The sequence below is a fragment of the Callithrix jacchus genome, chromosome 1 (genome assembly GCF_049354715.1).
Source record: "Callithrix jacchus isolate 240 chromosome 1, calJac240_pri, whole genome shotgun sequence".
NCBI lineage: Eukaryota > Metazoa > Chordata > Mammalia > Primates > Cebidae > Callithrix > Callithrix jacchus.
In genome coordinates, this window is record NC_133502.1 from 210910001 (window position 1) to 210930359 (window position 20359).

The following is a 20359-nucleotide window of genomic DNA, read 5'->3' on the forward strand; positions in this document are numbered from 1 at the left end:
CTGGGTAAGTGAATCTGCTTCAGGCTTCTCCAGAAAGCCTGGCAATAACATGGGCTGAGCATTTCTGAGCACCTTGGGAGTTCACAGCCAGGCATGAGGACATGCTGTAATGATGTCCCTTTCAATTAAAAAAAAATTTTTTTTTGAGATGGAGTTTCCCTCTTGTTGCCCAGCCTGGGCAACAATGGTGCAATCTTCGCTCACTGCAGCCTCCACCTCTCAGGTTCAAGCGATTCTCCTGCCTCAGCCTCCTGAGTAGGTGGGATTACAGATGCATGCTACCACACCCACTAATTTTTATATTTTTGTAGAGATGGGGTTACTCCATGTTGGACAGGCTGGTCTCCAACTCCTGACCCCCAGGTGATCCGCCCACATTGGCCTTCCAAAGTGCTGGGATTACAGGTGTGAGCCACTGCAACCAGCCTTAAGTTAATTTATATTATTTTTAGAGACAGGGCCGTGCTCTGTCACCCAGGCTGGAATGAGGTGGTGCAATAATAGCTGAATGAAGCTTCGCACTCCTGGGCTCAAGTAATTCTCCAGCCATGGCCTCTCAAAGCGCTGGGATTACAGACAAGAGGCATCCGGCCTAGCCCTTTTTGTAAAAGGAGGTCCAAGAGCTCCTTCATGAGCCCCTTTCTAATCATAAAACTTCACCAGCCAAAATAGGAAAAATCTGTGAGATACAAGGTGAGGCCCCCACACCCTTGTATTTCTGCACTGGCTCCTGGGAACTAGTCAAGGTGTATGCTATGGTGGGGCTCCCCTGCAAATCAATCACCTCCGTCAACCAATCACTATACAAACAACTCTTTCTTCAAAGACAGTTTTGCTCACTTTGGTGTAGGGCCTTGAAAACACACTATACATCTGCCACTTGTTAATGATTTGTACTACAATGATCTGAGATTTTAATGCTACAGAATTAGCAGTAAAAATAAGATAAAGCCTTAAAATTATATCTCTTTGGTTCCAGAGACTTACGCTTCCCTACACAAAAGAAAACAGCACTCAACATGTCATAGTTGAAGTGATTTATAGTACCATTAAGAAAGAAAATTAAAAGGAGCATCCCCTGCCACCTGGAAGCTGGCCTGGCAATCACAGCAAGGCCACACTGCTCTCCTGAGGGACATAAACCACCTTGGAGAACACCAGCCTCAGGCAAGGGCCCTCTGAGACCACAATCAAGTAAGACAGAGCAAACACAAAAAAACAAGGTTACTTCGCAACTCACAAAATACCAACAAACACCCGTCCCTCTCAGCTAAAATGAGTGACTGCTACTTCTTTACCCCATTACAGCTTTAATCTCACTCTAATCTTCACTCCCTAATAGATAAGACTTATTGAGCTACACAAATCATAAAAATTACCCCCACTTGCTGCCAACATCCAACCTACAGCAAACTCTGCTTCCTTAGACTGCCCCTTAAATCATCCAACCAAAGCCCAAATCCTATAACGGCTCTAACACCTTCTTACTGAGACACTCCCCAATTCCCCATGGCGTGTGTTCTCTCTCACTGCAACAATAAACCCACCTTGTTCAACTGCAAGTGTGTTCCTGGTGGTCTTTGGCTGGAAGGGATTGACAGTATCTAACTATTGTCTTCTCTTTACTCCCCACTCCACATCAGAATACACATACACACCCTAGAGCTCCGCACTGCACACTGTTAAAGAGAACTACACCAGAGAACCAGGAAGACTAAGATACAGAGCATTTCTGAGACCTGCAGAGAATACTAAACAGTAAACAACATGCTAGATAAGGTCTCTCAAAAGTCCTATAACAAAGCTGGGTACAGTGGCTCATGCCTATAATCCCAGCACTTTGAGAGGCCAAGACAGGAGGATCATTTGAGGCCAGTTCAAGACCAGCCTGAACAACATGGTGAGACCCCTTCTCTACAAATATTTTTTTAAGTACTACAACAATATAAAATGCAGAAAAAGGCAGCACTACAAGGCAAATATTCCATCAAACAAAGCCAAGGGATAAGTGACAAAGTACAAGAAAGATAAAAGAATCATTAATATTCCATAATTGTAATAATTTCTAATTAAAATAGTTTATACTGGCCGGGTGTGGTGGCTCATGCCAGTAATCTCAGCACTTTGGGAGGCTGAGGTGGGTGAATCATCTGAGGTCAGGAGATAGAGACCATCCTGGTTAACATGGTGAAACCTCATCTCTACTAAAAATACAAAAAATTAGCTGGGCGTGGTGGCCTGTAGTCCCAGCTACTTGGGAGGCTGAGACAGGAGAATCACTTGAACCTGGGAGTGGAGGTTGCTGTGAGACGAGATCGTGCCACTACACTCCAGCCTGGGTGACAGAGCGAGACACTGTCTCAAAAAAAAAATTTATACTGCTTACACTATATGTTTAAGTAATTACTTTAACAAGATTACAGGGAAATGGTAGAGTTGGTAATAGAACAAAGATCCTTTCAAATAAAACAATTTCAGTTATTTCTTTTTAAATAGAAATGTCTTAACTTTCAGATGTCCTTCTACCTACTGAAATGACCAAGTAGACACTATCTCTGTAACAAAACAGAAGCCTAGGCAAAGCTAATATTTAGCATTCACTAATTTTAGGTCCAGAAACACCTTTTGCTTTTCAAAGTAAGCGATAACGCATTTCACATAAAACATTAAGTCTACTGTATACCTAATCCTTTTATTTCCCAAATGAAGGCAATATAAAAAGATTCTGCATTTTTCAAGATAACTAGAAGGCTTTAAGCACCCAAGACTCCCTGATTTCAGGGAAGTGAAATTCTATTAACTATTAGCTCTTCTATCATTGATGTGTTTCACAGAAGGAAAACCCCTGAGCCTGTGTCTTCAGATGACTGGAAGTATCACTCCAGCAGGCCCTTGGGCAAGGGGGCCACACAGCCTTCCTGGGAAACATGCACAGTGCCGTTGTGCGTTCCTAGTCACATGAAGACAAAAGACCTGGGCATTTGCTTCCTCTCAGTGTGTCTGGCACTGTGGGTGATGTTACCAAGAAGCTCTGGCACTCAGAGGCCTCTTACTAGGACACACTAAACACAGCTTTTGCTAAAGCTTTTGGAATTAAGTTGATGACATTTTGCCATGAGTTTAGTGACACTTGTTCAATATTTAAGGTAACAAAGCCGTTAAAGTGAGATAAGACTCCTTTCTAACAATCCCATCGGGTTTACCTTTCAGAGCTACCACCTTAGAGGCTGGATTCACGATGGCACTCTCTGCAGAGACAGGCCGTCGGATCAGAGCCATTGGGTCGCTCGTGTCAATGATCACGACTTGGGCCTGCTCGCCAACTTTCTCTCGGACACAGATGAACTTGTCAGATTCCATGGTCACTGTGCTGAATCCAATGTTGGCTGGATTAATTCCAAGGTTTTGGAGCTAAACAGAATAAAGGCATTTGATTAATTGTTTTTCCTCTGAAATGGATGGACGCTAGCCAAAAGCAAAGGAAGAGGAGTAAAAGTTAAAATTTAGAAAAAAGTTAACATTAGGTAAATACTTGAACCAAACATTAGCTTGCTTTTCTACACCTTTAATAGATCCACCCAAGCCTGTGAATCAACTCTCAAGGGTATTACCAACCCACAGTGAAGACATGTGCAGGAACACCAGGCAGTGTCAAGGATGCCGCCAGTGACAGACAGGAAGAGATGAGTTGGGGATGAACCCCCAAAGAATACCATCAGATAAGGTGTCACAGATAAGCCCACCACTGAGGAGAACTTTGGGAGGAAGGAGGTCTTGGAGAGGCAAAGGTGAGGGAAGTGGAAGGGAAAGGGAGAAAACACAAAACCTGGTTTCTCCAAAAGGCAAGAAAAAAGAACTGGCCAAAAGTTTTTACTTAAACATTTCCCTAGATATCATCGAATCTGTCTAAATCTGATTTGAATGAATTTCTAAGTCAGTGTGAATACTTCCCAGAGAGTCTGGTGTTAATAAGAAAGTCAGCATGTTTGGCACATATTCCAAGGCTGATGGATTGCTTCTACTGTGTAAACTGAAACCAGGCGCCTTTCTCCAAAGGCCGTCTTATATATAGTGCCTGGGCTAAATCAAGACCTGTTAATAGCACCAAGCTTATTTCTATAAACTTCCCTGTTCTGACCTACAAGACACTTTTTTTTTTTTTTTGAGACAGAGTTTTGCTCTTGTTGCCCAGGCTGGAGTGCAATGGCACAACCTTGGCTCACTGCAACCTCTTCCTACCGGGTTCAAGCGCTTCTCCTGCCTCAGCCTCCTGATTAGCTGAGATTACAGGCACCTGCCACTATGCCCGACTAGACACCTTTATTTTTAAAAACTGTTCTGTTCAGCCCCAATTCTACGGCTACTGATTTGACCATTTAACATCTGCTACTTTGTGTCACCTTGAAGAGGCTCACAGTGGCAACAGAGATCATGGACTACTGTGTTAAAATCACCACCATCCTTTGGAAGGAACACAAGTGAGACTGTTCATACTGCGAGTATAATTCAGGACTGTGCCTTATTTGTCTTTTGCAGCAGAGTCTAGCACATACTGGATGTTCCAGCTGCTGAGTGGAGCAGGCTGCAGGACAACAGGTCACCTCATCTCATCTTCCTGTTAACCCACTGAGGCAGGCATCCAAGACACACTTTCCACTTGGGAAAAACCAAGTTGGGGCTAAGAAATCTTTCTGAAGTTACAAAGCTGATTAGTGATGGAGCCAGGTATAATAAAGCCTGTGTTCTGACCACAATACTGAGTTGTTTGAAATTCATATTCCATTTTAACACAGAAAAGAAAAACTAAGTGGTGATTATGTTCCCAAATGAGTTCACCAAAACAAACACAAGAACATATAACAGCAAAAACAAAACATTACTTCATAACTGTAGTGATATATTTTTTATTTTTTTGAGACGGAGTTTCACTCTCGTTACCCAGGCTGGAGTGCAATGGCGCGATCTCAGCTCACCGCAACCTCCACCTCCTGGGTTCAGGCAATTCTCCTGCCTCAGCCTCCCGAGTAGCTGGGATTACAGGCGTGCGCCACCATGCCCACCTAATTTTTTGTATTTTTACTAGAGACGGGGTTTCACCATGTTGACCAGGATGGTCTCGATCTCTTGACCTCGTGATCCACCTGCCTCGGCCTCCCAAAGTGCTGGGATTACAGGCGTGAGCCACCACGCCCGGCAGTGAAATAATTTTTTAAAAATAGAATCTGCCAATTGATATTGCCATTACTATAAGAAAGTCCCTTCATGTTCCAACCTTGGGTTATAGCAAAGAAAATAATGCTAGCAGTGGTTTATTAGGGATAGGAAAAACCAAAGTATTTTTCCTGTTCTCACACATCACTCAACACAACACTTCTAATACAAGATGTGTGGGGGTTTCTCCAGCAGACACCACCTGGATATCCTACAATTTAATTCAGTTTGATGATATCTACCTGGAGATAGCATCCGATCCCACAGGTTGAGGCCTCAGTCTCATAAGATTGTCTCCACTTCAGACGCTAATCCCAAGCCCAGGCTATGGCCTTTACTTCTGACCATCTGGCTATAAAACAGGGTTCCCTTGACCTGCTTCCCAGATTTGACTAATTTGTTGGAGTAGCTAAGAGAACTCAAGGGAACATGTTTCTCATTTATTACAAAGGATATTACAAAAAATGCAGATGAACCACCAGATGGAAGAGGTACATAAAGCAAGACTACAGAGGTGTCCTTGCCTTTTCCAGCACACCGCTCTTCAGGAACCTCCATGTGTTCAGCTCTCATGGGGCTCCTAACATCTAGCTACACATCAACACCATGCTATTTTATTTATTGAGGTTTGTAACATTTGGTAGGGCCTGCCATCCTCAGCACTTGCTACTTTTGGAATTTTCTTAGGTATTATATTGCTTAACTTTTTAAGCCTAAAAAAATTTCAAGACAAAAAATAAGAATATGGGGGTCATCTATAGCAGGCAAAGTCATGAGACTGGATGGAATCACCAAGAGAGACTGTGAAATGTGAGAGGATGGCCTGGGATCCCAGGGCATAGAGCCCCAGGATACACCAAGGCTTAGAAGGGAAGCAGAGGAGCAGCCCATGAAGATGGACATGATTTGCTTAAGGAAAGTTAGTCTATTTAAGTAAACCAAGAATAAGAAATAACAGAAGCCCACAAGCGCAACCACTGACAGCCAGTAAACCAAGAAACCATATTATCACGACCAAAGAAAACCTCCCAGTCTTACCAACTTTCTCACAAATGAGCCATTTTCAAATTCCATCATCCTCTGCCTAGTTTAGTCCCCTGCTGGCTTATATAACAACATCCAAGGTCATAAATTACAGGAGGACAAGGATCCGATTAGTGTTATTTACTCTGTCACACAAAACCAGTCACAACAAAAAGACAAATATGCAAAGAATAGAAAAATCCTGAAAAACAGAATAATATAAATGCCCTAGAAAAATTACAATATTTACTTGTTTATTTGAGACAGTTTTGCTGCAATGCCCAGGCTGGAGCTCAATGGTGTGATCTTGACTCACTGCAACCTCCACTTCCCAATATCAAGTGACTCTCCTGCATCAGCCTCCCAAGTAGCTAGGACTACAGGCATGCACCACCACACCCAGCTAATTTTTGTATTTTTTAGTAGAGACAGAGTTGCACTGTATTGGCCAGGCTGGTCTCCAATTCCTGACCTCAAGTAATCTGCCCACCTCAGCCTCCCAAAGTGCTAGGATTTATTTTTATTTTTTTGAAACGGAGTTTCGCTCTTATTACCCAGGCTGGAGTGCTATGGAGCGATCTCGGCTCACCGCAACCTCTGCCTCCTGGGCTCAGGTAATTCTCCTGCCTCAGCCTCCCGAGAAGCTGGGATTACAGGCACGTGCCACCATGCCCAGCTAATTTTTTGTATTTTTAATAGAGATAGGGTTTCACCACGTTGACCAGGATGGTCTCGATCTCTTGACCTCATGATTCACCCGCCTTGGCCTCCCAAAGTGCTGGGATTACAGGCGTGAGCCACCGCGCCCAGCCCTGGATTTATGATATTTATTAATCAAACAGAGGACAGCAGGATTTCAGAAGATAAGACTGCTGCATTTGAGGTTCTCCCTGCAAATTCCATAACATTATCCGTCAGATTTGTGAGCCCTTTGAAAAGAAAAACATGAATACCTGCAGTCAATATGGGCTCACTAAGAAGTCATGCCAAACCAATCTAATTTTCTTGAAGCCAAGTAAATGTGGTAGAATAAATCTTCATTTCAGCAAAGTATCTGGCTTAGCTCTGCTGAGGCAGCCTAAGTAACTTTCACGGGTAATGAGTCCCCTACTCCAGGCCTTTTGTCTGTGGCATGCTTATCCAATAGAGAGCTTTGCTTTGTATTTGTTATTCATATTTACTTAATCTCTTGTTTCTTCTCAGAGTCAGATTCAGGTTCTCCTCATTTTGAATCCATCTGAACATTTAGCACATAAAAGCCCAAACAATGTATGAAACAAAAGACTCTTGGAATGAGATGGAAAAGCATGAAGTGAGCCCGAGTCCGGTGCTGAACCACACCTCACTGGTGACGGCCACATGGATCACTGTCTATGATCCAGGCCCCCGCCCTTCAATCATCTGCTAGTCAATATTCTGAGTAATTACTCCAATCAAAGTCATATACAGGGACTGTTTTATCTGCTAAGGGTATGCTTTAAGACTGTCAATATACTAGAGTAACAATAAGAATTTAACAAATTTGAAAGGACTATGAAATAAAAAAGATAAATATACACAAATAAAATGTTTGTGTTAAATATCAAAAAATAAGATTAAAGCTTCCTTCAAAAAGCAGCTCTAATACATAAAATGTCAACCAAATGCAATGCATAGGCCTTCTTTGGATGCTATTTCAAACAAACCAAATGCATAAAGCGTTTGAGACAAACAGAGAAACAACACTGACAAGATATTGGGTGATGTTGAGAAATTACTGATTTTTTTTTTTTTAGGTGTGACGTTATTAGAGTTAAAAAATAAAGAATTCTTAGTGTGTATCAATGGATGAAGAGATAAGCAAAATGTGTTATACACATGCAATAGGATTTACTCTTCAGCCTTTAAAAGGAAGGAAATTCTGATGCATGCTACAACATGAATGAACCTTGAGGTCATTATGCTAAGTGAAAAAAGCCAAGGTCTAGCACTGTGGCTCACACCTGTAATCCCAGCACTTTGGGAGGCCAAGGCACATGGGTCGCTTGAGGTCAAGAATTCGAGACCAGCCTGGTCAACATGGTGAAACCCTGTCTCTACTAAAAATACAAAAATTAGCCTGGCACAGTGGCAGGTGCCTGTAATCTTGGCTACTCAGGAGGCAGAGGCAGGAAAATCACCTGAACTCAGGAGGTGGAGGTTGCAGTGAGCTGAGGTTGTGCTACTGTACTTCAGCCTGGGAAATAAAGTGAGACTCCATCTAAAAAAAAAAATCCAGTCACACAAAAAGACAAATATCAAATATTATATGATTCCATTTATAACCAGTATGTAGAATAGTCCAATCTATAGAGACAAAAAGAGATGGGGTTAGGGAGAGAAGTGAATGAGGAGTCATTTTTTAACAAGCATGGAGCATCCGTTTCACAAGATGAAGAGAGTTCTGGAGATGGACGGGGTGATGACTGCACAATATGAATGTACTTAGCATCACTAAAGTGTACACCGAAAAAATGGTTAAGACGATAAATTTTATGTTATGTGTATTTTACAGCAATTCTAAAAATTGGAAAAAAATAACAGAGTTCTCTCGGAGATACATCCTAAAGTGCCTTAGGATAAAAAAAGATGTTTAGATTTAGCCACAATATAAATTGGTATTGATTGGAGACATAAGTAAAACAAAGCTGGCCACGTGTTGGTAAGCAACCATTCTTGGTCTTCTCGACCTATCGAGATTTTCCAGCTTTAGCAGAATAGGACTGGATGCTCTCCAGACAGAGCAGTGCACTTAAGTGGGTCTAGGTTTTCTAAACTGTCATTTTGTTCTCAGTTTGGGGATCAATGTTGGGTTAATATGGTGACATTCTGATTTCAACTCCAAATATCAAGAATTTGTAACCCTGAATAATTTGTATCTAATCTCTTGAGCATAGTAGGTTCTTAAATAATAGTAGTTGAGTCAAGATTTTATCTAAGAGCATATATACACATACATGGCATGTGTATATATGTACCTCACAGATAAGCGTTTTAACATCTGAGAATGGTGGATCAAAAAATAAGACAAAAACTATTAGATAAAAATAAGATAAATTAGATAAAAATAAAAACTATTAGAATCAGATAAAATTAAGGCAGTAGTTCTCAACCAGGAGTGCTACCTTGCAGTCTTCAGAAACAGGCAAGGGGTCAGGCTCAGTGGCTCAGGTCTATAAGCCCAGCACTTTGGGAGGCCAAGGTGGGTGGATCACTGGACATCATGAGTTCAAGATCAGCCTGGACAACACGGTGAAACCCCGTTTCTACTAAAAATACAAAAATCAGCTGGGTGCAGTGCCATGTGCCTGTAATCCCAGCTACTCAGGAGGCTGAAGAAGGAGAATCCCAGCTACTCAGGAGGCTGAGGCAGGAGAACCCGGGTGGTGAAGGCTGTGGCAAGCCAAGATAGCGCCACTGTCCTCCAGCCTGGGTGACAGAGGAGACTCTGTCTCAAAAAAAAAAAAAAAAAGAAAAGAAACAGGCAAGGGTAGTTTTAATAGTATAATGAACATTCTCTACTCATTTAGCCAGGAATGCTAAATATAGGACAATCCCACAAAAATAACTTTTCCATCTAAGATGCCAGATACTACTGTGAGTTTTACTCCATATGCAGAAACAGTTCCAGAAAAGTGATGTGCTGAAAAGCCAGATTTTCTTTTCTTTTGAGATGGAGTCTAACTCGGTTGCTCAGGGTGGTGTGCAGTGGTTCAATTTCAACTCACTGCTGTAAGGCCGGTTGCCTCGCCAGGGCCCAAATGGACACGCCCATTCCTCTCCGTACCTGAAAACTATGTCATCATTCTAAGCGCATTACTCAGCATCTGGGTTCTCCATGTGGGCTCCTCACACCCATTTCCGCATTCCAATCTGAGTCCTGCACTCATCAGCAAACTAGGCACTCAATCCCGCCAAAATTTAAAAAATCCCCACTAAGACCTGCCCTATGGCAGCTTGCCCTGTACGTCCTCAGCCGGCCCACTTGCCAGCAGCCCCTCCTGGCTGCCAATGGCGGCTCACCTCGTCCATGCCCAGTCCCTTCATAACCAATGAGACTACCTCCGCTTTGTTTCCCCTGCGACCAATCAACCACCTCCACTCCCTATACAACCCCACACCTTAGGAAGAGAAGCGCGACTTCTCTGGCCCCTTTCTCGGACCATAGAACCTTGCCTGGGAACTGAATAAATTGGCTTTTACTTTTTTACTCCGGTCTCCGTTTCCTCATTTAACTCGGCAATAAAGCTTACAACTGCCACTTCTGCCTCCCGGATTCAAGTGATTCTTCTGCCTCAGCCTCCAGAGTAGCTGGGACTACAGGTGCCTGCCAGCATGCCTGGCTAATTTTCATATTTTTAGTAGAGATGGGGTTTCATCATGTTGGCCAGGCTGGTCTCAAACTCCTGACCTCAGGTGATCCACTTGCCTCAGCCTCCCAAAGTGTTGGGATTACAGGTGTGAGTCACAGTGCCTGGCCTAGGTTTTCCCACTAGTTAGCAGAAATGACCGCCAGGCACTGTGACTCATGCCTGTAATCCCAGCAGAGGCAGGAGGATAGCTTGAGCCCAGGAGTTCAAGACCTGCCGGGTCAATATAGTGAGACCCTGTAAAAAAAAAAAAAAGAAAGAAAGAAAGAAATAACCAAGGACTCCTGATCCTTAGTATTACTATTCTGATAGGTAACTTAGCTACACATTTTGTTAAAAACTTTTCTTTCTTTCTTTCTTTTGAGACAGTCTTGCTCTGTTGGCCAAGGCTGGAGTGCAGTGGTGTGATCTTAAGTCACTACAAAGCCTGCCTCCCACACTCAAGTGATTCTCATGCCTCAGCCTCCCAACTAGCTGGGACTATAGGCCCCTGCACCTGGGTAATTTTTGTATTTTTAGTAGAGACAGGGTTTTGCCAGGTTGGCCAGGCTGGTCTTGAACTCCTGGTCTCAAGTGATCCACCTGCCTCAGCCTCCCAAAGTGCTGGGATTACAGGCGCACACCACTGCACTGGGCCCTACCTATTCTATGGCATATACAAGGGTTAACTAAAGAAAGGTAAAAAAGATGTCTAATGATCCTTTTTCATTCTCAAAGCTTGCAATCAAATCAATCAAAATTCAAATCTGATACTGGGAGGCAGGTGTGGTGGCTCAGGCCCATAATCCCAGCACTTTGGGAGGCCCAGGTGGGCAGATCACTTGAGGTCAGGAGTTGGAGACCAGCCTGGCCAACATGATGAAACTCCTGCTCTACTAAAAATACAAAATTTAGCTGGGCATGGTGGTACACAACTGTGGTCCCAGCTACTTGGGAGGCTGAGGCAGGAGAATCGCTTTAACCCGGGAGGCAGAGACTGCAGTGAGCTGAGATCACACCACTGCACTCCCTCCTAGGCAACAGAAAGAGACCCTGTCTTAAAAAAAAGAAAGAAAAGAAAAAAAATCTGACACTGGGGATTATGCAAAAAAAAATTACTCATCCGATAGTCCTGTGGTTTCCATGTATAAGGGGCTTAAGGAGAGATGTCTAACTGGGAGGACTACAACTGCGCTTACACAAGAGTATTAGTGAAAACCTCAACTCCCTGTCTCAATGAAGCCAGAATGCTCAAGTTGCACTGACCGTCCCCATGTTCTCACACTTCTGTGCCTCTGGGAACACCAACCTTTTTTCCTTCTGTATCTGTCTCCTTCCCAGTCTCACTCACTGCTTTATCCTTGTGCCTAGCACATGAATGGTAAACAAGTAGTAAAACAAATTAATTGTTTCAGGGCAGTCAAATTTAGCTCATTTATAGTTTTTAAAACATATATGAGGGGCGTGGTAGCTCATGCCTGTAATTCCCAAACTATGGGAGACTGAGGTGGGTTGATCACCTGAGGTCAGGAGTTCCAAGACCAGCCTGGCTAACATGGTGAAACCCCATCTCTACTGAAAATAAAAAAATTAGCTGAATGTGGTGGTGGGTGCCTGTAATCCCAGCTACTCAGGAGGCTGAGGCAGGAGAATCGCTTGAACCTGGGAGGCAGAGGTTGCAATGAACAAAGACCATGACATTGCACTCCAGCCTGGGCAACAAGAGCGAAACTCTGTTTAAAAAAAAATAGGCTGGATGTGGTGGCTCATGCCTGTAATCCCAGCACTTTGGGAGGTTGAGGTGGGCAGACCATGAGGTCAGGAGATCGAGACCATCCTGGCCAACATGGTGAAACCCCGCCTCTACTAAAAATACAAAATTAGCCAGGCATGGCGGTACATGGCTGTGGTCCCAGCTACTCAGGAGGATATGGCAGGAGAACTGCTTGAACCCAGGAGGAGGAGGCTGCAATGAACCGAGATCACGCCACTGCATTCCAGCCTGGGCAATAGAGCAAGACCCTATCTCAAGAAAATAAAATTTTTTAAAACCCATATTTTATATTTCAAAGTTACCAACAAGTCTTTCCTAGCCTAAAGAGGGAGCTTTGTAAATAAGGGCCTATGAAGATGGAAGACACTAAAGTCTTTTCCAGAATGTACATTCTAGGAGTAGGTTAGCTCAGGGCTAGTTAACTACATTTATGTAATGCTTTACAGAACTTCTCTCAAATTACACCACTACAGGTTTTCTGTATTTTAACACCAGTGCACAGGACTCTGTATTTATCCCTGTTAAATGTCAACTGGTCGGATTCTGGCCAGTCAAGATCTATCCGATTCTAATTTTGTCATTGCACTTAGCTATCCCAGCTTTGTGGCATCCAGCGAAGAATGCCTGCCAAGAGTGATGGTCATCTCCCCGGCATGGAGGCCGGCAACGGGCCTCCAGAGAAGCAGAAGGAAATGTGGGAGAAGAGCCTACAAACTTGGTAAAGTATCAGTGAAGAAGCAAAGAAGGAAAATTCAGAAAGATTGCGGAAAGATACCCACTTAGAGAAGGAGGTGACGGTGCCAGCAACTACTGCCCTAATGAACAACACGTCAGATCTACGCAGTGATCTGTCTGTGACCCTGCAAGAGGATCTTCAGCGTGTTAAGTTACAAAAGCAAAGGGCAGAAGAATAAAGTACAATTATTTTAATCATTTTTAGGATATGGTGGTTTCCTTAATAGTGGTTTCCCCCAGCAGAGACAGAGTTTGAATGAAAAGATTTTAATTTCCATCAGACCTGCCCCTGCTACAGAATGCTAAGATATCTGAGTAGAGAGGAATCTTGACTGAGATCATTCTAAGACTTAATTCTTTCAACCCAATCAACTAAAGAAGCATTACTTTGTATGGTTTATGCATTCTGAACATTTAAATGTGTTCTATGGTGAAGATCTGTTTTTCCAAACAGGCCCCATTCAAATTCATTTACTATTTGGTCACTCGCAATGCCCCAGTGGTTGGCATTCCGAGGAGGCTCACCCTCCCAGACATCCTGGCTGAGGCAGGTGGTTCCTTTACTTGCTTTATAAATAAGAAACTCAGAAGGCAACTGAATGGCCAGTATGTATTTCCAATACCAGGAGCAGTGGTATGTCAACAGGCAAAATGTAACAGCTTACATGGTACCTTAAAAAGACATTTTACACTGGAATGTGATCATTTGAGGATGCAATGAGCCAACTGTTGCCTTAGTACATCAAAAACCACTTCACAAAATGAGATAGCTACACAATGGCAACAAAAATCAAATATGGACTGGACGACTGCAGGTACGAGTCCCCCTTTGGAGTGTGACCCTCAGAAGCCTCTCCAGACACACACCGGTGTGCGTGGATGGGAACCGTTTTCAGTTCAAGCTCAATCTACACCTTCACAGTTTTACTTTCCTCCCACTTTCCTTAATTATTAATATTGACTAACAGGTAGAAGATTGGTTCAACTGGACTGTGTGTGAGACTCACCTGGGAAGGAATACCAAAGCTCCATGTCCACCACCCAGCTTTGGATTTAGCATCCAGCAGAGATGTGTTTAAAGCTTCAGGCCATTCTCACATTCAGCCTAGGCAGAGAAGCACTGATTCAGATCCTGACCATCTTTCTCCTAGAATTCTAATGCTCAAGGTCTCTACATCTGTTTGGAACATTGCCTCAGAGACCCCTGGAGGGAACATGCTTAATTTTCTGTATACTGAGCTATGACACATTTCACGGCTTACAAATTTGCAGCTGCTTTTTTTGATATTGCTGGGGGGAATTACTTAGGGCTCAACAAAATTTCTAGGACACCAAACCATTCAGCCATTCCTATTCTGAACCAAGATGTCCTAAGTTCTCAGCCCATCCTCAGATACTACAAACAGCAATACCCTTCCAACTCTGATATTTGATTATTTCTAAAAAGTCCAAATAGTAGCACCCTGAGCACACAATCCAGTAGAGAAAATGAACAGCTACAGTAACCTGGGAAGAGGATCATTAGACAAGGAATCCCAAAGAGGCACAGAGGAAGAACTCGTAACTGACAATTCAGGGAGAGCTTCCAGAGAGAGCATCATTTTCACAGCTTGCAGAAGGCTCAGTAGGGGTAGGTGGGTAAAAAGGGGTGAGGGGAGAATGTGTTCTGGAAGGAACACAAAGGGAGCAGCTGCAGAGTTGAGCAGGTGTCAGGCTGGGAAGAGCGGGGAAGAGCACTTGGGGATCAGCCTTTTCATGTCAGAGGAAACACGAAACCACTCCCTGAAGGACTTTAAGCAGATGCTCATCCTGGGAGATCACATTGCCTGGGTGCTGGAGAATGGACCTCGGGAAGGCAAGACTGGAGGCAGAAGGACAAAGCTAGCATGACCAAGGTGGGAAATGATGGCATAGTTTAGGAATACGGTGGTCATGATGACAGTGGCAGAATGATGTCAAAAGTAAACAAGAGAGGGACAACAGGATGAAAACACATCCCAGGCTCCTGGCTTGACGCTGGACAAGATACACATCTGGGGAGAAAGGGAACCCCGTTTTTGAACACTGTGTTTGAGGAACCTGCTGACCATTCCCTGGCCTTCTTCAGTAAGCAGCTGTCACAATGGCAGCAACAGCTCACAAGGACACAGTGCTTCACAGCAGTCTCCTCTTATCCGTGGTTTTTTTTTTCATACTTTGTTACCTGCAGTCTGAAAATATTAAATGTAGGACCCCAGAAATAAACAATTCGTAAGTTTTAAATTGCATGCCATTCTGCACAGAGTGATGAAACCTTGCACCAGCCCACCCAGGACAGGAATTATCCGTGTGTCCAGCAGGGATACACCGCCAGCCTGTTAGTCAGTCGATAGCAGTCGGTTATCAGACTAGTCAGTCTGCAGCATCACAGTGCCTGTGTTCAAGTCACCTTAATTTACTTAGTAATGGCCCCAAAGTCCAACAGGAGTGATGCTGGCACATTGTTATTATTATTCTGTTTTATTATTAGCTATCATTGTTAATCTCTTACTGTGCCTAATATAAATTCAGGTTTATCATACATATGTACGCACAGGGGAAAAAACAGTATATAAAGGGTTCAGAACTATCTGCAGTTTCAGGTATCCTTTGGGGGTCTTGGAACAATATTCCCCATGGGTAAAGGGGGATTGCTGTATTATGTACCAGTCATTGTTTAATGCTTGACATGCATTAACTCAAAACCTCACAACTACTTTGTAAGATAAGAAGTATACTGTGGGTAACCCCCCATATAGGCACCGAGGAATGAGAGCTAAGCAGAACCCTGGCACAGTTAGGGCCTGAGGAATATCTCACTTTATAGTGTTACTACTCAGCTATGTCCTTTTATATAATCCTTTATATAATCATATATTAGTTTATAGAATTAGGGCTTGACAAATCCCTTTATCTAATCCTCTATATATAATCATATAATAGTTGATAGTATGAGTGCCTAAAGAATATCTCCCTACATATATACCTGTAATTATATATTATTTCATATCGGAGGAGTGCCTAATTATATATTATTTCATATCGGAGGAGTGCCTAGAGTGGACACAGTACAGAGCATGAATTAAGGAATAAGCAGCTTATAATCAGAGGAATGCCTAGAGCAGACACAGTGCAGAGCATGATATAAGGGAACACAGTTATACCAGGACAAGAATCCATGGCCCAGGCGGCAGCATTCAGTGTCGTAGAGATACCCGCTGTATGGCAGGCTTGGGGCGAGAGCCACTCCTCCTGATAAAGGAGTTGTAGGACCTTGCTCCAGTTCTTGCAGAAGGCTGCCCTCAAACCGGCAGTCCACCTTGGTGACTGTGAACTTTATCAGCTCTTGCTACTGTGCTGCTCGAAAAGCATCTTCCCATAGAACCCACTGGAAGCTGCCAGAAGGTGGCAGTAACCCTGACAGCTCTGTCACTGCGATGTGACTTAAGCATCCTCCTATAAATCTTCTTAGAAGTAGTCTGACCATAGACAGAAGTATTGCACACTAGGCACAGCCCACCTTCAAACCTTGGTGACCTAATGGGAGTGGACCCCTTACTGCGCACGGCCCTTGCCTTCATGGGAACAGGCCCCTTGCTGTGCACTGTCCACCTCCTGGCCTAGGGGACCTAATGGGGGTGGACCCCATGTTTTATTGCTCACGACTCTATCACTATTCTTAAAGATGATTTCACTCACTGCCCTGCCCCATAACCTATACACAATAAATACTCATGCTTCTGGACATTCGGGGCCTTGCCTGACTCGCTTATAGGTGGCGTGGCCCCCCGAGCCCAGCTGCATTTTTCTTGTACTTCTGTGTCCTGTCTCTTTATTTCTCGGATCCTGCGCCTCAGCACAGCATAAGGCTCACCCCACAACCCTGTGGGGCACTCAGCCCTACATCTGGCTCCCAACGTGCCCTACAGTATACCTTTTATCCTTATTTTATAGATGAAGATATAGAAGCACAAAAAAGCAACAAACATTGCCCCAAACCACACAGCCAGTAAGTGCCTGAGTCCAGATCAGATTCCGTGCCTTCACTTTGCGCTTTTTTTTTTTTAAGATGGTTTTCGCTCTGTCACCCAGGCTAGAGTGCAGTGGCACAATCTCACTGCAACCTCATAGTTTGTGCTCTTAACCAGAACCAGCTACTGCCTCTCATGCACATAGCAGTGAAACTGTGAAAACACGCGGATGGCTTGGGAACACTGAGCTTATGGGAATACAGAAAATCACCAGCAGCCTGTCCTTAATGAAAAGGTAGAGGGACCAAGACAGATTCCAAGCTTGTGCACAAGAGGTGCCCACAGGGCAATGGGTATGGGCAGAGAGGAAGGAGAAACCCTGGGTACCTGTGGGATCAAGAGCAGTAGAGAAAGGACCCTCAGGGGGTAGTGAAGTGCAGCTGGACATCGTATATGTGTGTGGTGTGATGGGCTTTATGTTATCTATCTCAACTCATCTCATCTCACCTTATTTTTTGACAAAGTCTTGGTCTGTTACCCAGACTGGGGTGCAGTGGCATAATCTCAGCTCACTGCAACCTCCACCTCCCAGGTTCAAGAGATTCTCTCGCCTCAGCCTCTCAAGTAGCTGGGATTACGGGTGCGCACCAACACACCCGGCTAATGTATTTTTAGTAGGGATGAGGTTTCCCCATATTGGCCAGGCTGGTCTCAAACTCCGGACCTCAGGTAATTCACCCGCCTTGGCCTCCCAAAGTGCTGGGGTTACAGGCGTGAGGCACCACTCTCGGCCTGATTTTATTTTTTATAGCAAAGATTAGCCAACTGCAGCCTGCTTTTGTAGGGCTAAAAATCATTTTCATACTTTTAGAAGGTTAAAAAAATGTAAGAATATGGGACAGAGACAGGAATGTGGCCCTTACCGAAAAACCTGCAGGATCACTTGTAACCTTGGCAAGAACAGATTCAGGGGAAAAAAATGGAGACAAAAGCCAGACTGCAGGTTAATGGAGAACATAAAGAAGTAATGCAGCGCTAAAGCAGCTCTTTCATGCCATCTGGCTATGACAGAAGAGCTTTGTGGTGACACACGGGTTATACAGACAGAAGAGAGGTGAGCACTGCCCAACACAAACAGGAAGAAACCACGAGAGGGAAAGGATGAAAACACAGGAAAGAGAAGCTCTGATTGAACAAGGCTCCCTTACGGGAAAGAGGGATACCAAATCCAGAGAGGACACCTCCTTTAGCGGTAATAGGAAGGCAGGAAAGGGTGGCTGCAGACAAGCTTGTAAGTCTCTAGGCATAAAGGTGAGAAACATCCCAGTTATGGCTTCAGTTTTCTCCAAGTCATCTGCTGGTTGCAAGGCAGGAGTGGCAGGATTAGGGATTTAAGGAACAGGCTGAAGTTCTGAAAGGTCTGTAGTGAAGGCAGGGTGTGCTGACTCAGTGTGTGCTCTATAGAATGCAGAGCAGCCTCAAAGACCCAGTCAGTGTTAGAGACCACGAACCACAGACTTTCATTCATGTGGCTGCCCACCACAAGCCACAAGCATTTTCCAGATAATGGAATACATCCCGTATAAACTCTCACGGACATTACAAACCCTGATGGACATAGGGACACCTAAAATATCTTACTGCTTTCTTGCTCTTTGAAAAGAAGATATTCAGATAGTGGTTAAGCACAGGCATTGGAGTCCGAGACCTGAGTTAGAACCCAAGCTTTGTCACTTACTGGCCATGTAACTTTAGCGGAATGGATTATAATATTAACTTCATGGCCCGTCGTATAAAACAGGGTATCACTACCTGCCTCAGTTATCATGAGGATTAAACAAGATTTATAAAATACAATAGTCTGGTGAGTGGCAAGAGAAATGGCTCAAGAAATGATAAGGACATCGTCATCATGAGTAGCAGCAGTATTTTGCTACCTCAGCATGACTGGCACTGGCAGAATGAAGTCCGGGGGACGGATGTCAGGGCACTCTCACCTCCACACAACTTCCACTGTGTCACCAACCAAGTGACCCTGGCAGGATCCTCTGCAGTATGAGAGGATCTGCAGAATGAGGGGACTGGACGTGTCACTACACAAATCCCAAGGCCTTTCCCATCTGCATCCATAACAGTGCTCTGAACTGTGAAAACAGCAACTTTCAATCAAGCACACTCCTCAATATACTACTTTGTCGTAAAAAAGACTTGAGTGTGAATCCTTCGTTCTTACAGAAAGAAGATGAGTTCTTTAACACTTTTGAGAGTCGGTTTCCTCATCCAGAAAGTAAGCGAATCGCAGCGGATGGGAGTGTGATGATTTAACACAGAGCACGCAGGAATGAAACGCTGGCGATCCCTACTCCACCGCACCTCCCCGGGTAAACCCGCGAGCGACCCGCACGACTCCCTACCTGAGCCCGTGCTCAAAGAAGGCGGCCAGTCCTTGTGTTCCCGCGCACAAACAAACGGAGAACAAACTGGGACCTTATTAAAAAGGCGGGCTTTGGCTGTTACTGCATTGAAAACCCTTAGGCGTAACGCTGAGGAATTTTTCTCTTGGGTCACGCATGTTCACGGTCCTCCCAGGCGAAGCCGCCCTGGGGACGACGACAGAGCACAGAGGCGAACTCAGGGCCGAATAAGAACCGCAGGACGCCAAGCGGGGCGTGGGGCTGAGGGATGGGCGCGGCCCCCGGGTTGCCCCGCCCGAAGCGGGAACCTGCGCGCGTCCTCGTGGGCACTGAGCCGGGGGTTCGCTTCCACCCCCAGCGCTCCCCAGACGGCGCCCGCGGGCCAGGGGCTTCGGCGACGGCACCCGAGTGGGTCCTCACGAGCGGCCGCCGCGCCCAGGACCCCCGCAGCCCCGGCCCAGGTGTGGGGTCGGAGGTCGGCGCGGCTGGCTGGGCAGAGGCTCAGCGGGCTGGGGGCGCGGGGCTGAGCCCGGGAGGCCTGCCCGGCAGAGACGCGGCTGCCAGGACGGAGCGCTGGGTGCGGCCCGCGGGCCCGCCCGGCCTCACCTGGAAGTGCTCCTGAAAACGAATGGGGAGGATCTGCGCCATGGCTGGCGCCGGACCGAGGTAGCAGCGGCGGCGGCGGTGGCAGCTGCGGCCACGGAACTCTCTCGCGGGCTGACAGGTGGCGGCAACGCAGGCGCAGTTCCCCGATCCCCTACCCCGCCCCTTACCCCGGTCACCTACCCCGCCCCCAGCCCCGCCCCATTCCCGTCCCCAGCCCCGCCCCATTCTCGTCCCCAGCCC

General features: G+C 45.1%; 1 protein-coding gene across 35 annotated transcripts in view; it reads right to left on the minus strand.

Moving 5' to 3' along the window:
• Positions 1 to 20359, minus strand: part of CLTCL1 (clathrin heavy chain like 1) — a 104446-nt gene extending 84087 nt beyond the window's left edge. For 22 of the 35 annotated variants that reach the window (XR_013523525.1, XR_013523519.1, XR_013523518.1 and 19 more), the window contains exons 1-2: positions 20120 to 20359; positions 3204 to 3411 (exon numbers count right to left, since the gene is read on the minus strand). Coding sequence is in view for 19 of the 35 variants with exons in the window: in XM_078341482.1 (XP_078197608.1) it covers positions 3204 to 3411; positions 20120 to 20344 (433 nt within the window). In the remaining 16 variants the exon portion in view is untranslated. Of the gene's footprint in view, positions 1 to 3203; positions 3412 to 14117; positions 14216 to 19513 lie in introns of all 35 variants that reach the window. The other 13 variants (XM_078341493.1, XM_054241679.2, XM_078341470.1 and 10 more) reach the window with 6 other exon arrangements.